Here is a 12,784-nt window from a genome sequence, read left to right on the forward strand (position 1 = left end):
TTCAGTGTAGACAAGGCTGCCTGCGTAGACCACGGGTCTATTTGCCCATCTAGACCTTTTTGCTTGTCATGCGCTGCCGCGAGCGCGCATGACAGAAGCCGACATGACAGATTTTTCCAACATGAAAGGTCGCTCTGCAGCAATGCTGACAGGCAAAAGCCGCGTGTGTCTTTGCGCGCGATGCGATGGTAGGAAGAGCCGGGCAGCAATCGGTACGTTAGGAGATATCTGATGGTCTGAAGGCGAGCAGCTCGCATTCAGTTCATCTCGCGGGATGAACGAACATAGATAACTGAGGATGCCTGAAGGCTGCTGGTGTGTGGCCAGCGCTCGAGTGAAGGTGACAGGGGTCACGGTGAGTCTAGTCTCTCGGTCTCTCCCCCGCGGCTCTCCCATCGGACTTCCAGGTCCTCGTTGTCTCGAAGGCAGAGACAACGCCCGTGTCTCTCTTTTACCCCCTCCGTCATACCGGCCTACGGATCAACGGCCGTCGGATCCAGCGACGGGATTCTACTGGCTAGAGGAGAACTAAACCACATGTAAATGCCATCAGGTTACCCCAGTTCGATGAGAACCCCCGAACAGGCATCCGGCGCCGCCCTTGAGAGATCTCTCGATAGTGGAGAATTGGAGGTCACTAGCTGGTGTGTGCATTCTCAATGTCCCCTTACTGGCTCAGGTTGCGAACGAACCTCCAACGTAGTTGTGTCTGACTCTTTTCTTGCCCGTCCGGCAGGCGATGGTTGTGGATGGATATGATTGACCCTCCATCTCAGGCATGGATCCTCCGAGTCCCGCGGCCCAGGTGCTGTTTTCGATTTTGGGTATTATTTTTGTTACGGGTTTGCGTGGGAATATGACAGCCGCAGAAAAACTCTTTCCAAAATGTGATAAATGACAGCTGACCAGATCCACGGCGTCCATCGGTACCCTCGCGCATCGCGGGAACATCGGTAACAGAGTCTGTAAATCGTGGGTATCCATCCGTAGGGGTTGACGAAGAGATTCGCAGAGATGCTGCCGGCGCATAGGCAGCCGGCCGAATCTAGAACGGCCAAAATACCTGCCTACCTGTCCACCACCCCTCCCCAAACTGCCAAAGTACGAAACATCCCTTCCCAACGACGCAAGAGGCGTTCCTGACACTACCCTCCAAAGCAAACCTGACAGAGAACCCCTGCGAATGAGGGGGGAAAGAAATAGGCAGACAGGAGATTTGCTCATGCCTCTTCCGGCCGAATGTGACCCCAAGCTTGTCTCAAAAACACAGATTCGATGTGTGTGGTGGTGTGCGTGATGTGCGTGCCGCTTCGCCAGGCCTGCCACGCCCTGGCAGGCCTTCCCGTCCGGGGAAGCGTTCCGGCCGAGGTGAAGGAGGTCCGGATGAGTGGGTGAGGAATGCGCGGATGCTTGGGCTGGGAGACCTACTAGGTAAAAAGGAAGAAGAAGAAATGTTTGGCCATACCACTCCATCCAGCCAGTACCGTGCTTTCGCAGCCCTTTTTGCCCATGTTCGTCTCATATCACTTTACACGCCCCTCATGAAGGGGCTCAGCTGGGGTCACTCGGTGAGATTCGTGTTCATGCTTATTATGTGGTCAACATTCCCAGCTTGGAGTATTTGACAGATAATTATTTTTCAAATATTAGATTTAATAGACTCAGACTAACGATTTGTCTTGTGACGCAGAATAAAATAAAATAATATTTGGGTCTCCGTTTTTCATTTTAGTCAACGGAATTCCTGTCGGTGAACCCGTGATATTCAATTGACGTTATAGTTTAACGACAATGACACATGTGGCATTCATGAGGCTTCTCGATCTGGGTCTATTGACGTTTGACACTTTGCCATTGTTGATGCAATGAATCGCTGTACCTTACAGAAATGCGGGCAAACATACGGATACATGTTCAAGCTACCACCAGAGTACTGCAGATCATCAGCTCGGGAACCACTCGGTGTTCTCTTATTACCCCAACTATTTGCATCATCGATGAACGCCGTGGCCACTTCAAGATCCGTTCCCAAGAGCTGGTCTCTCGCCAATCTGGCAGTCTCTCAAAGTCTCGACCTCCCATGGTACAAGCGTCTACGTAATTGCGGCAGGCAAAGTGCAACCGAGCTTCGTCACGAGTCTTTCTTGACGAGTCTTCATGTCGATTAGCCACCTATGATACGAGTACATCGCTCAATAGGAAAGACTCTTACAATGATAATAATTCATGAAGCAACTAGTGTGGCAGCCATCGAGATGCCTTGATAGACATAATTTCATTGGCCGTAAGTTACGCAGTAATTAGACGTACCTGGACGGGAAGCGACACTGATCTCCCCGTACCTACTAGCGCCAGAAACCATTATTGGTGTGCCTCAAACTTCAACCCCCCCAGTTGTGTTTGCGATCGCCAACACATCGTGGTGAACCACAGGAAACGATGCTTCTCAAACGACTCAGCAACGTGTACAACATAGCAACAGTAGCAAATTATTGAGACGTCTATCGACGACTAATCCCTAGATGCAAACGCTAAAAGTTTGAGCAGTGCTGCCTCCATGGTTCACTAATATCCCCCTCGGGAGGTGACAACTGATAGAAGAAGGGACTAACTCTAGCTGCATCAAATCACCGTCCATCAATGACACTTCAGCTGCTGTTCTACAACACCCCAAACAAGCCCTTTCATGCCTCCCAAAGTCAAGATATTCAGTCTCGAGTCACGATATGTAAGTCCTCCAGAGTCAGATCTGGATCCAACGGCGTGAAAGATGAATTTCCCTGCAACCCCTGGCTAGATATTCATTCACAGTGAGCGATTGGTCGGGTGGCGCTAATCCAGCAATGGTTGATGATACTATAAAGTTTGGTGGCTTGCAGGGTGGCCAAGCCCGCCGACAATCACCATCACCGCCACATTTCCCTAGCTTCAACGATTCATCCTCATTGACAGGTGTCGACTATACATGTAAACCGTACACGCAGACTTCTTCTCTATAGCTCGACGGCTTGCAGTACGTCTACATGCCTCTCCAGAGGCGTGATAGGCCGGATCAAGACTCCGGGCCGCAGATCATTTCCCGCCGCGCCGAGGGCCGCAAGGGAAAAGAAGCCAGTGCCACGTTCGAACTCAAGAACCCGCAGACTCAGCTACAAAGTGCAAGACATTCAGAGAAAAAAAGTAAGTAAAATCTCGGCTGAACGAGGCTCAAAGTTTTTGGTCCTGCTTTTTTTTTTTTTTTTTTTTTTTTTCTCCTTTTTTTTTGGACATGCTGATCACCAGGCACATTTGCCATCCAACCGTTCATTCCTAATCCAGACGCCACGACTCTGACGTGAGAGGGGAAGACCGAGTTACACAAGACAGGGCTCGGATTTTCCGCCTTGCCTGCTACGCCTGCCTGCCAGCCCGACTCTGGGGGGCCGAGTGAAGCCGTGGCGGGGCGTTGCGCATCTCAGCCCTCCCGTAGATGGCTTGTTTATTCCGCCCTTTCGTGGGCTGAACATGAATCAAGCAGAGGCTGCGGAGGAGTGAGGCCCGCCGCCATCCGATCAATATCGGACTTCTCGTCTTCTCCTCCCCTTCTTCCCCTCCGTACACGCCGCCCGCACATTCGAGACAGTAGGCTTAGGTCTGGTGACATATATCTCACTTGTTGCATCAGTGACATGTCGGGCTTCACAACGTTGCGGGGAGGTCTTAAGCCGCAAAGCGGCGACATATGCCGTTGAGGAAGAAATTCCACTCAACCTTCACCGGCGATAGGTATCTATACATTTGAATTTTATTCCTTTCTTCTTATTATTATTTTATCTAAATAATTAGCACAAGTCAAACGGAATAAAAGTAGTAAATGCCAGCAGTCCAGCCCCAGGTTATAGAAGGCTTCCCAATGACAAGATCAAACTGGAAACAAAGCAAATCTGTAACTTACACCGCTCCCCGCCATGGCGGACGCCGACGTGGCCGTCACTGCGACCCGCGCGTCATATTCTCATATGTCCGCCCGCTTGCCTGCCGCCGGACGTTGACGCGCCCCCCCTCTCCGTCCGTCCCCTTACCTCCTCCCCGGTTCCCGCTGCTGCAGGAAAACGAACCTGCGCGCGCGCGTTGCTGGCTTCGATCTTCCGCCACTACTGTATAAGGTACGGATAACATCTGTAACTGGTTTCCCCTACCTTACATGTACCGTGCAGGAAAACCTTGCATGGAATATCGTATCGTATCGCATCGCGTCAAACGTATTGCATTGGATCTCAATAGATCGTGCTATAGAAATAGATATGCATGCGCCCTCACCGCTCTCCCACACCCCAGACCTGCGGGAAGGATTGTCATCATGCTTCAGCCTTCACCGTTCCCCGTCCCGTTTGATTCCAAGGGTGAGAAGAGATTGATGCCGATTTCAGCTGTGCAAGTTACCCTGTTCAGGATATCGCACATTACGTCCGTAGAACTTGCCCGCCGAACCATTCATATCCAAGATAAGCCATGCTGCTACTGCACCAAGCCGTGCTCTATTGCCATTGAAGAATCATCATCACCGATTTGCCCGTAAGATTTCTCGATCAATGGTATTCACAGATACAGTCGACTATTGTTTATCAACCGCCTGAATGACAATCAACCCAAACGATGTCCAACCGGGACGATGAAGCCTACTACCGCGGAGAAGACTCCCCGGTTCCCCATGTCTTGGCTTTCCTCCAGCGTGGCAGTTGTCTGATAAAAAGCAAACAAACATGGCTGGAAGTCTGGAACTGGGGTTTGAGCGTATGCTCTGGCCGGACATCGAGTGAATGGCAACGTCACCTGCGCCAATACAGCATCCCCCAAACACAACTGTCGTGGCTTGTCTGTTGCTCAAGAGGAGTTCAAGCATGTCGTCTGTCGGAAAGCTACTGGGGATTATCCACAACAACACAGGCCCAGAGATAGCGACACGAAGCCATTCGCGAATCCAAAACCAATACGTCCCACACCACTCACAAACACAACTTGCGCCCCTTGATCTCAACCACCAACGTCGCAACCCCAGAAGAACGGTTGACTCAAAATAAGAAACGACGCACTCCTACACAACAAGTTGCAACGGTCTCCGGTCTGCCGTCACGCGCATAACGTCCGTACCGCGGACGCGGACCCAGCTGCACCTCATCGAATTTTACCCTGCTTTGCATGCCCTGCTCATGCCCAATGCCCCAAAGAAAAGCCGTTCGCCGTTTGGAGTTATTCCCCTCCAACATCGCTGCAATCCTATCCCCAAAGAATGCTCCAAGCCCCCGTCCAAACTCCCCTCTCTCTCAAAATAACCACTTCCTCCAATGACATCCCACACAAACCGCAAAGACACATCCCAAGAAGGGAAAAAAGCCAATGCCCAAGACCCCCTTGTCATCCGGGGAAGCTCGCCAGTCTCTCCGCGGGTGGAGACAAACTCAGGCCTGTCCCGCGCGACTCGCCGTCACAAATGACGAGATGGGTAGGTCAGCTGAGCATTCCCGAAACAAAATCTGACAGCATGGGGATGGGCGGAACCGTGAACGCGCCTATACGCAGGACGCAATCACCAACTCTATCCCGTTTCGCTCTATCCATCTGCGCACATGGAGTCTACTAGTCGTTAAGCTTCTCTCATCGGGAGCTGTCATAACCCACGACGAAAGAATGAGTAAAGATCGTCACTTTATCAAAATGCAAGGTCATACGCCGTTGCCGTTGCCATTACCGTTGCCGCATGCCGCCGCCGCCGCCGCCGCCGCCGCTTCAGGTGCCGCCTTTCCCTTTCCCGTCCTCCCTGCGCGCCAAACGCCGAACGGGGCTATGGACATTGAAAGCTACGTCTGCCTCCTGCTGAAAGATCGTCGGTAAAGTGCCAGAGCAACCCCGGATCGTCGGGAAACGGGGCCACCCCGTTGAACGACGTGAATGCATCTGTGAGGTATCCGTAGTGGCTATTCAGCTTTGCATGCATTCTCTGAAACTGATTTCCAGATTTATCATGATTTGATGGCCCCCTTTGAAAACCTAAAATGCTAGCAGAGGAGAAAATGAGGCAGGATCTTGTGAATTGTGATAGAAACAAGTCATGTCTTTTTTTGCCCGCGTCAAACGCCGATTTAAATGCGATATGAACTTCCAAGCCGGCGGGACGTCGTTATCCGCAAGTTGACCTATCTAAACTTGACCAACCAAATAACGCAAAAAATGAGGAACGATGGTAAACGACGACAGAAAAGCAAAGTCTGATACAATTTTGCAAATAGTAATAATAATAATAGTAGTAGCTTACAATAACGCAGTAATTCACGCTCCCCACGTGTTATCCCCTCTCCGTCCTCACTGGACCAAACAATTCCATACCACTGCTCAACACCTCTGATACGCAAAACAACACGGCGCTCAGGCATAGCAAGTCGATACTTGGTCGACCGCCCCCTCCCCTTACTGAGGACCAAGGTAAGGTGATCGACATAACCACGGCCAGGGCGATATCAGCTCCCCCATTTCTCAGCGATTAGTATCCTTGCCAATCTGTGAACAATCCCTCGGTGTCGAGAGAAGCCTAGTAAACCCGCACACCCCGTAGCTTGGACTATTGCATGAAACGCGGGACATGTTGAATTTGGATATCCCACGTCTTGAGGGCTGAAGCATTTTGATTAATAACAATTAAAAAAAAAAAGATGAGCGGCGGCAATTATCAAAAAATTGACCGACTCGAGACTGTCTCCCCCCACGCGCAAGACCACTCAGAGCTGGGAAAACGACCCATCATTCCCATGATACATCATCCCCTTGCCCACCAGATTTTCGCATCTCCGGCTTACACCACACAACCCAGTTCTCACCAAGCCAGAAACCTTCTCGAAGAAAGCAAAGAAGCCCCCCCCCCCCCCCGATATCCATAACCCAAGATAAGAAGCCTCACTTCTCTCAAACCCCTTCTCCATCGTCACGTAGCATCCTCGTACACCGCACCCCGTACCCCGTACACCGCCTAGATTACCTCTCCGGCCGGTAGACCTGCATGTGTGTGCGCCTTTGCGTGTCCGCGCCTGTTTGCAAATCTCCTACGTACAACAGTGACTTTAGCCAGCCCCGTGTGGTTACATGCAAACCAACAACCCACCCGACAACCCAGGGGTCCCGAAAGAAGTTGGTGTGCAGCCTATATGCTACAGCCTACCACGACGGTACCAATGCCATCCTGCCAATGCCATATGGCTCCAAGGTATCCGTACCAAGCTGTTGCGCGTGGGGGGCACGCAAACCCCGGAGCCGGAAGTAGTTTGCACACACTCTGTCTCTCTTTCTCTCTGCACTGAGAGCATTGGGAGGGGACTCAGGGAGGGAAGGGCACTTTGTCCAACCGCGCGTGGGGGGGCTCGCCATCCCCCATGCCTTTTCGGACGGAAGAGTCGCCGGCCCGCGAGCCGCCGCTGGGCTTTTCCATCGCGCATTCCGTTCTGCGCATCTGACCGCCGCCTTCAGTCACGTAGTACAGCCCGTGGGAAACATACTACGATCCTCATCAAGCAAAGTGAACGACTGAACGCAACAAACAGAAACGAGATGCAAGTCTCAGCATAAGGTGACACCAAGTCCGGTGTACGGATAAAGATTTCAAAGCAAAACAAACACGCAAACGTCCCCGTCGACTCGGAAATCGATAAGATCGTGATGTTTCAAACGCCCTCCAAGCCGCGATAGCAGTCGACTCGCAATACACCAAGCATTTCTCGAAATCCGCGAACTACCTACATCCCGCGCATCCCAAGCCCGATAATTGCAACAAAGCCTACTCCGTACCGACCGCGAATCGAGTCAGCTTCGCCTTGGCCCAAACGAATAGTTGCCTCGCTATCTCGGCGCCAAAAACGGACCTTGCGCTCGCTCCCCAAATCTTTGCTTTTTCGGACATCACCAGCTGATCCGGCCGCGGGCGGCCTAGGAATTTCCGCAATTCCTTTCCTGAGCCTGAGTTGCTTCACAGACAGATTTTCACACAAGTTTCGGGGCCCAGCGCGCCGGAAGCGGCCCCGTCCGCCGCCGACTGAGAAGGGCTCCCGCCCCCCACATTGCTTTCCCGTTGTGGAAGCCCGATTGACAAACCAACCCCCTGCATCGCGTCCGGGATGGCGGAGGCACACACACCATTTCTCTCCTTCTCTGCTATTTGGTCCCGTTCCCTCTCTCTCGCCCTTACGTACTTGTATCTATATGCGCAGATGCTGGCGATGATGTTATCAATCACCCTGTGGCTTCCCACCATCTCTGGAGCTGGAGGCGCGCCGTAGGGATCGCTAGGCACAAACTCTATGCTCCAGATACTCCCGAGGCCAAGGTTCCAATCTCTCGGCCGATGCGACGTATCATTTCGCAGTAGCCGACAAGGCGTGCGCAAACAGCGACCTAGTGGAAATAGACGAAGAAAGGAGAATCAGATATGTGAGGTCAAAAGTCAAGTGTGAACCCGGGACCCGGCCATTTTCGTCTCATCATGGGTGTCGTCGTCCAGTCCCCTGGGAACCTTTGAGAGAAGAAGAGAGTGAGAGACAGAGAGAGTCAGAGGGCCATGTCGCAATTGTCGTCGTTGGAGATGCCTTGTTGGACCCGTTTGCCCAAAGAACCACACCCTTCCCCTTCCCCTCTCCAATCTCCAACTCCCACACCTTCTCACCCTTCACAGGCATTCTCCTCACCTGGGCGGAACCTGGGTGGCCTGGTGTGCTTGTGTGCGGCGAAGCGAAGAAGTACCGCAAGCCAGGCCGAGGTGTGCGGGTTTTCCTGAAGCGCCCAACCAACCACATTAGCAGTGGACCATGAGTGGTGGAGTGTCTACGCCGTCCCCGGTTCTTGGGATTTTTGTATGATTTATCGCCTTCCCAATCCCTCTACCGGTGACCAGGTGTAGCAAAGTCAATTTGATTGGGATGCATCAGTTGGCCTTCCAGAACCGGGCCGCTTCCCCCCCCCCCCTTCCACCTCCGGCCGAGGCCAACTTCAGGTGAATGCTCCGTCCTTTCGTGAATGATGGCATGGGGTCATGGCCCATGGGATATCGGTTTTCACCCATCCCCCCGTCGGCCTGCCTGTCGCAACAACTCGCAACACCATGGGTATAGTCGCAGCCGAGGGAGGGAAAGGGAGGAGAACCAACAGTCCAGTTAGTTTAACGACACTCCTGACAATCCCACGATACCAATAATCCGGGTTGTTGGAACCAAGCCGTCTCATCTTTTTTGGCCATGTCTATTTCGTACGAAGTACACTATCCCGTACGGATATGCCCCCCGGCTCGAGGGCGCAACTTGCACCGAACAATTGTTCGTCGCGCCATCGGTCTTTCGATGGAATGCTCACCGGGTACCCAGTTCGAGTATGGCTTGCGCCGTGCTCTTCATCTTAGAACCCATGCACACCGGCACCCGGGAGTTTGGGAAAGAATCAAAGTGATTAATTCCTCGTGAAAGCTTCTCCCCCAGCACCAACGGCGCCGTTGGCTTCGGCGTCGCGTGTTGTCGTATGCGCAAGCGATATCTTTACAAGGCCAGGACAATATCGTGTTTCTCCTGCCTCGTATGATCGTCACCATACTCGCGTCTTCTCACAACCATGTTACTCGCGGGTTTTCGTTTTGTCTCTCGGTCCGTTGTCGGGGGTGAGTTGGAGCAGGATCGTAGGGCCTGTCCATTTCCCATTAGCTTCGCACGACGTATGACTACCGCGGCCTCGGGACTGCTAGATGGTCGCGGAAGCGATATCGTGGTCCCCCGGAGACCGTTTTCTGCGAAGCGAACACCAAGGTGACGGTGCTCACGACAAGCGACCCCTGGCAGATGATAATGTACTCTGCCATTGTCAATTTGGGCTTGACGAGGGCGGAGCTCTCCCCATCGACGATGGCGCCGAAACCCCGTATCAAAGTGCCTTGTACATCGGGCTTCAACATTCAAGCATACAGCGAGATAGGCAAGTCAGAATCCTCCAGTCACCCTGGGTCAAGGGTGAACAGATGACCACGGAGAGTAGGGGTATTGACCGCTCCGCCAACCGTGACGGACGGACGGGTGCTCCCACAGAACTAGCATCCCGCGCTGATGGTCGCCGTGATGCCAGACGTGGCGCGGCTTCAGAGTGAGGGAAATGAGGGAAAAAGTGGCAGTGGCTTCAGCCCCCCGAGCTGCGGTGTTTGCTTCATGGTAATGAGGCGTGGGTGCCGGCGTTGGCTTGACCTTGGGCTTCCAGAGGCAACCCGTCACTTGACCAAACCGTTGTCAAGCAAGGTTCCAATCGAACGACAAACGTTGCTTTTTGCGTAGAGTTGAAAATGTGAGTTGTCAAACAAGCGGCGGTCATTGCGCGATGAGTAAACCACATGGACCATGAGCAAAGCCTGAAAGCCTGAAACTCTGAATCGTAGGGCTTTTGTTGATGTCCAGTGGCAGAAAAACGAACTGCGAGGTGGTGACGAGTGACCACCAACACGGTGAGATGAACGCCAGTCTCCAGCAACTGCATTGGAGGAAAGGTGACGTTTCAAGGGTCCAATTGCAGCCTATCCGAAGTTCCCCCAGGTGCTGTGACGAGGCACTTTTTGGGGCCTGGTGACCAGTTTACCCATGCCGGGGCTTGAGAGTTTGGGAACGAATGTCTCGCCTGGTTCAGGAACCAAAAAGCCTCGAAGGCTTAACGAAGGTCTGGCACGCTGCTTGTGTCGGTCCCTCAGGATCGATCAGTCTCAACCATACCTTCTGACATCGACTGCATACGTCTTGCCCTTCTTCTTCTTGACCTCTGAGTTGGCATAAGTGTCTCTCGTGAGCAAGAAGAACAACTCATTCCGGGGCGCGGGAGAGCCCACAAAGCGCCCATCTAGCTGTTGTTCCCCTCCGACCCCCCTGTCCAGCCCGTTGATGAATACTGGATCCCATGACATTTTGGCAACCAACCGCGGGGTAAGTAATGAGACGATGAGCAAGCAAGGCGGTTGTGTTCATCATCGATGCCAGGTTCCAAGTTACTGCTTGGCTGATGTGCATGTCTGTAGATAGGATGCCTCCTTGCGATCAACATTGGGGATGACTGTTACTATCGCGTCCCTTGTCATTACTGACGCCTCACGAGGGCTGAGCTTCGTGGGCGGACAGCGGGCAGGCGGCAGACAGGCGACAAGCGGCAGGATTTGTTGATGACCTAAGTGATGGACATCATCACGAGGTCGATTTGGGGCGAGCGCAGACGCGCTGCCGCAACCAGTCAAGCAGCAAAGTCGCAAGCCAGCAAGGGGGTCAGAGCATGTCACATCGCCGTGTCAGCGCTGAAGGACGGGCCGTCGCCGATTCGTCCGCAACCAAATTTGGCGACGACGAATTGACCTTGTCGCCGTCGCGAGTCCGGGCCCAAGCAAACTGCTATGGTGCCAGCTCACTATAGAGCAGTCGACACTATCGAGGGCTATGCAGCCGCCATGAGAGATAGTCTCGTGGACACGGACGGGCACTGCGAGTTGCCGAAAGATGTTCTCCCTTCAATCTTGCGCCTATACTTGTCTTTCCGCGTAGCAGACCGGATTTCGTCCCGAAGAGTGTCGCGGCTGTGGTATCCGTAGGTTTGGAGATGCTCGAAGCGGAAGAGGAGCTGCGACAAGTCTGTCCCCGTGGTGACAATGCCATGGCAATCCAATTAACGGGCACTGTATTTGCAGCGACACCTGCGACTCGTGATCCGGGCTTCAGGGACGGGAACAAATGCTGGGGAAATTGGAACGTTCGGAACCAGGGCATCTGCTTGGTGGCCCCAGTTGGGTGAACGTCAAGACTCAATTGGGGGGTTTCCGAGGAAGCGATTGGCGGTCGTCCCGACGGAAGGGTTGGGCAACCTAAGCCTCGAAGCAGAGATTGAGAAAGCGTCGGTTTGGGTTGGTCCGAAGTCACGGGCACAGCAGAGAACCAGGCGAACCAGTCGAGTTGAGCGTTTCTTCTGGTGGTCTCGTTGTGCGTTGTCACCTCCGTTGTGCCGTTCTCAGCTCAAGGAGTCAGTCCGTCAGGGACCCTTTCTCTCTGGCAGGACAAGTGTTTTCCCCCTCCAGTGCCTCCCCAGGTTCGGAGAAGAGCAGCGAGGCCGCAGGGCAGATGAGCAGCTGGACAGGGACCGACAGGGACAGGGCGTTGATGGACGTTGCCTTCACGGTTCGCGCTGGACGGCGATCCGTTTCGGCGGGAAGAGGCACGGCGGCTCGTGACCACTAACCAGACGGAAATCGCTGTAAATGGCAGCGAGCTGTCGAGGCTGCATTCGTTCTAGGCCGTCGCGGTCTGTGAGGGTGCCAGAAGGGGAACAGTGCCGGTAGGACGGTAGATCCAGGAGGCACGCCAGGCCTCTTTGGGTAGCAGATCTTTGGCTTATCCCCTTTGGGTAGTGTACGGGTGTTTCGGTCAGGTACCGAATGACGGTTGACGGAAAAAGCGCGACGGAGGAGCGGACGGGGGTAGAGATGTGGACTCTGTGGAGGAGTCTTTGGAGGTCGAGACGAGGCCGATGGAGACTTTTCGATGGAAAACGTGGAGATGAGGCGCGGCGCATATTCGGCCAGACGACTTAGCCACTGAGAACTGGTGACAGAAACCCCGTATTCCGCACAGCAAGGTCTCCGTTTTTTTCCTTTGAACGTACGTACGAAGATTCTGTGCCCCCGAGATCCAGAACCGTGACGGAGACGCGATAGGGAGACTGAATTGGCATGTTCCTTACGGAGTAGTCTGGTCTGGATTGGCCGAGG

General features: G+C 53.5%; 2 protein-coding genes across 2 annotated transcripts; one reads left to right on the forward strand and one right to left on the reverse strand.

The window, feature by feature from the left end:
• Positions 1-554: 554 nt before the first annotated feature.
• BDZ83DRAFT_609296 (uncharacterized protein) lies at positions 555-1,461 on the reverse strand. Its single transcript, XM_060507523.1, has one exon. It carries the CDS (start codon positions 1,222-1,224, stop codon positions 676-678), a length of 549 nt encoding a protein of 182 aa, XP_060368510.1. The 5' UTR covers positions 1,225-1,461; the 3' UTR covers positions 555-675.
• A 1,225-nt stretch (positions 1,462-2,686) lies between these two features.
• BDZ83DRAFT_648718 (uncharacterized protein) lies at positions 2,687-4,558 on the forward strand (the record flags this gene model as incomplete). Its single annotated transcript, XM_060510211.1, has 3 exons — positions 2,687-2,728; positions 3,000-3,180; positions 4,197-4,558. The coding sequence occupies 3 exons, from the start codon at positions 2,687-2,689 to the stop codon at positions 4,556-4,558; spliced, it is 585 nt and encodes a 194-aa protein (XP_060368511.1).
• Between the last annotated feature and the right edge of the window lie 8,226 nt (positions 4,559-12,784).

Source organism: Colletotrichum acutatum (assembly GCF_030867785.1).
Source record: "Colletotrichum acutatum strain CBS 112980 chromosome Unknown BDZ83scaffold_17, whole genome shotgun sequence".
Taxonomy (NCBI): Eukaryota; Fungi; Ascomycota; class Sordariomycetes; order Glomerellales; family Glomerellaceae; genus Colletotrichum; species Colletotrichum acutatum.

What these genes read in the sequence shown, in the direction of transcription:
- BDZ83DRAFT_609296 (XM_060507523.1), bottom strand. Translation starts at nt 1,224, where the DNA reads ATGAGCAAATCTCCTGTCTGCCTATTTCTTTCCCCCCTCATTCGCAGG.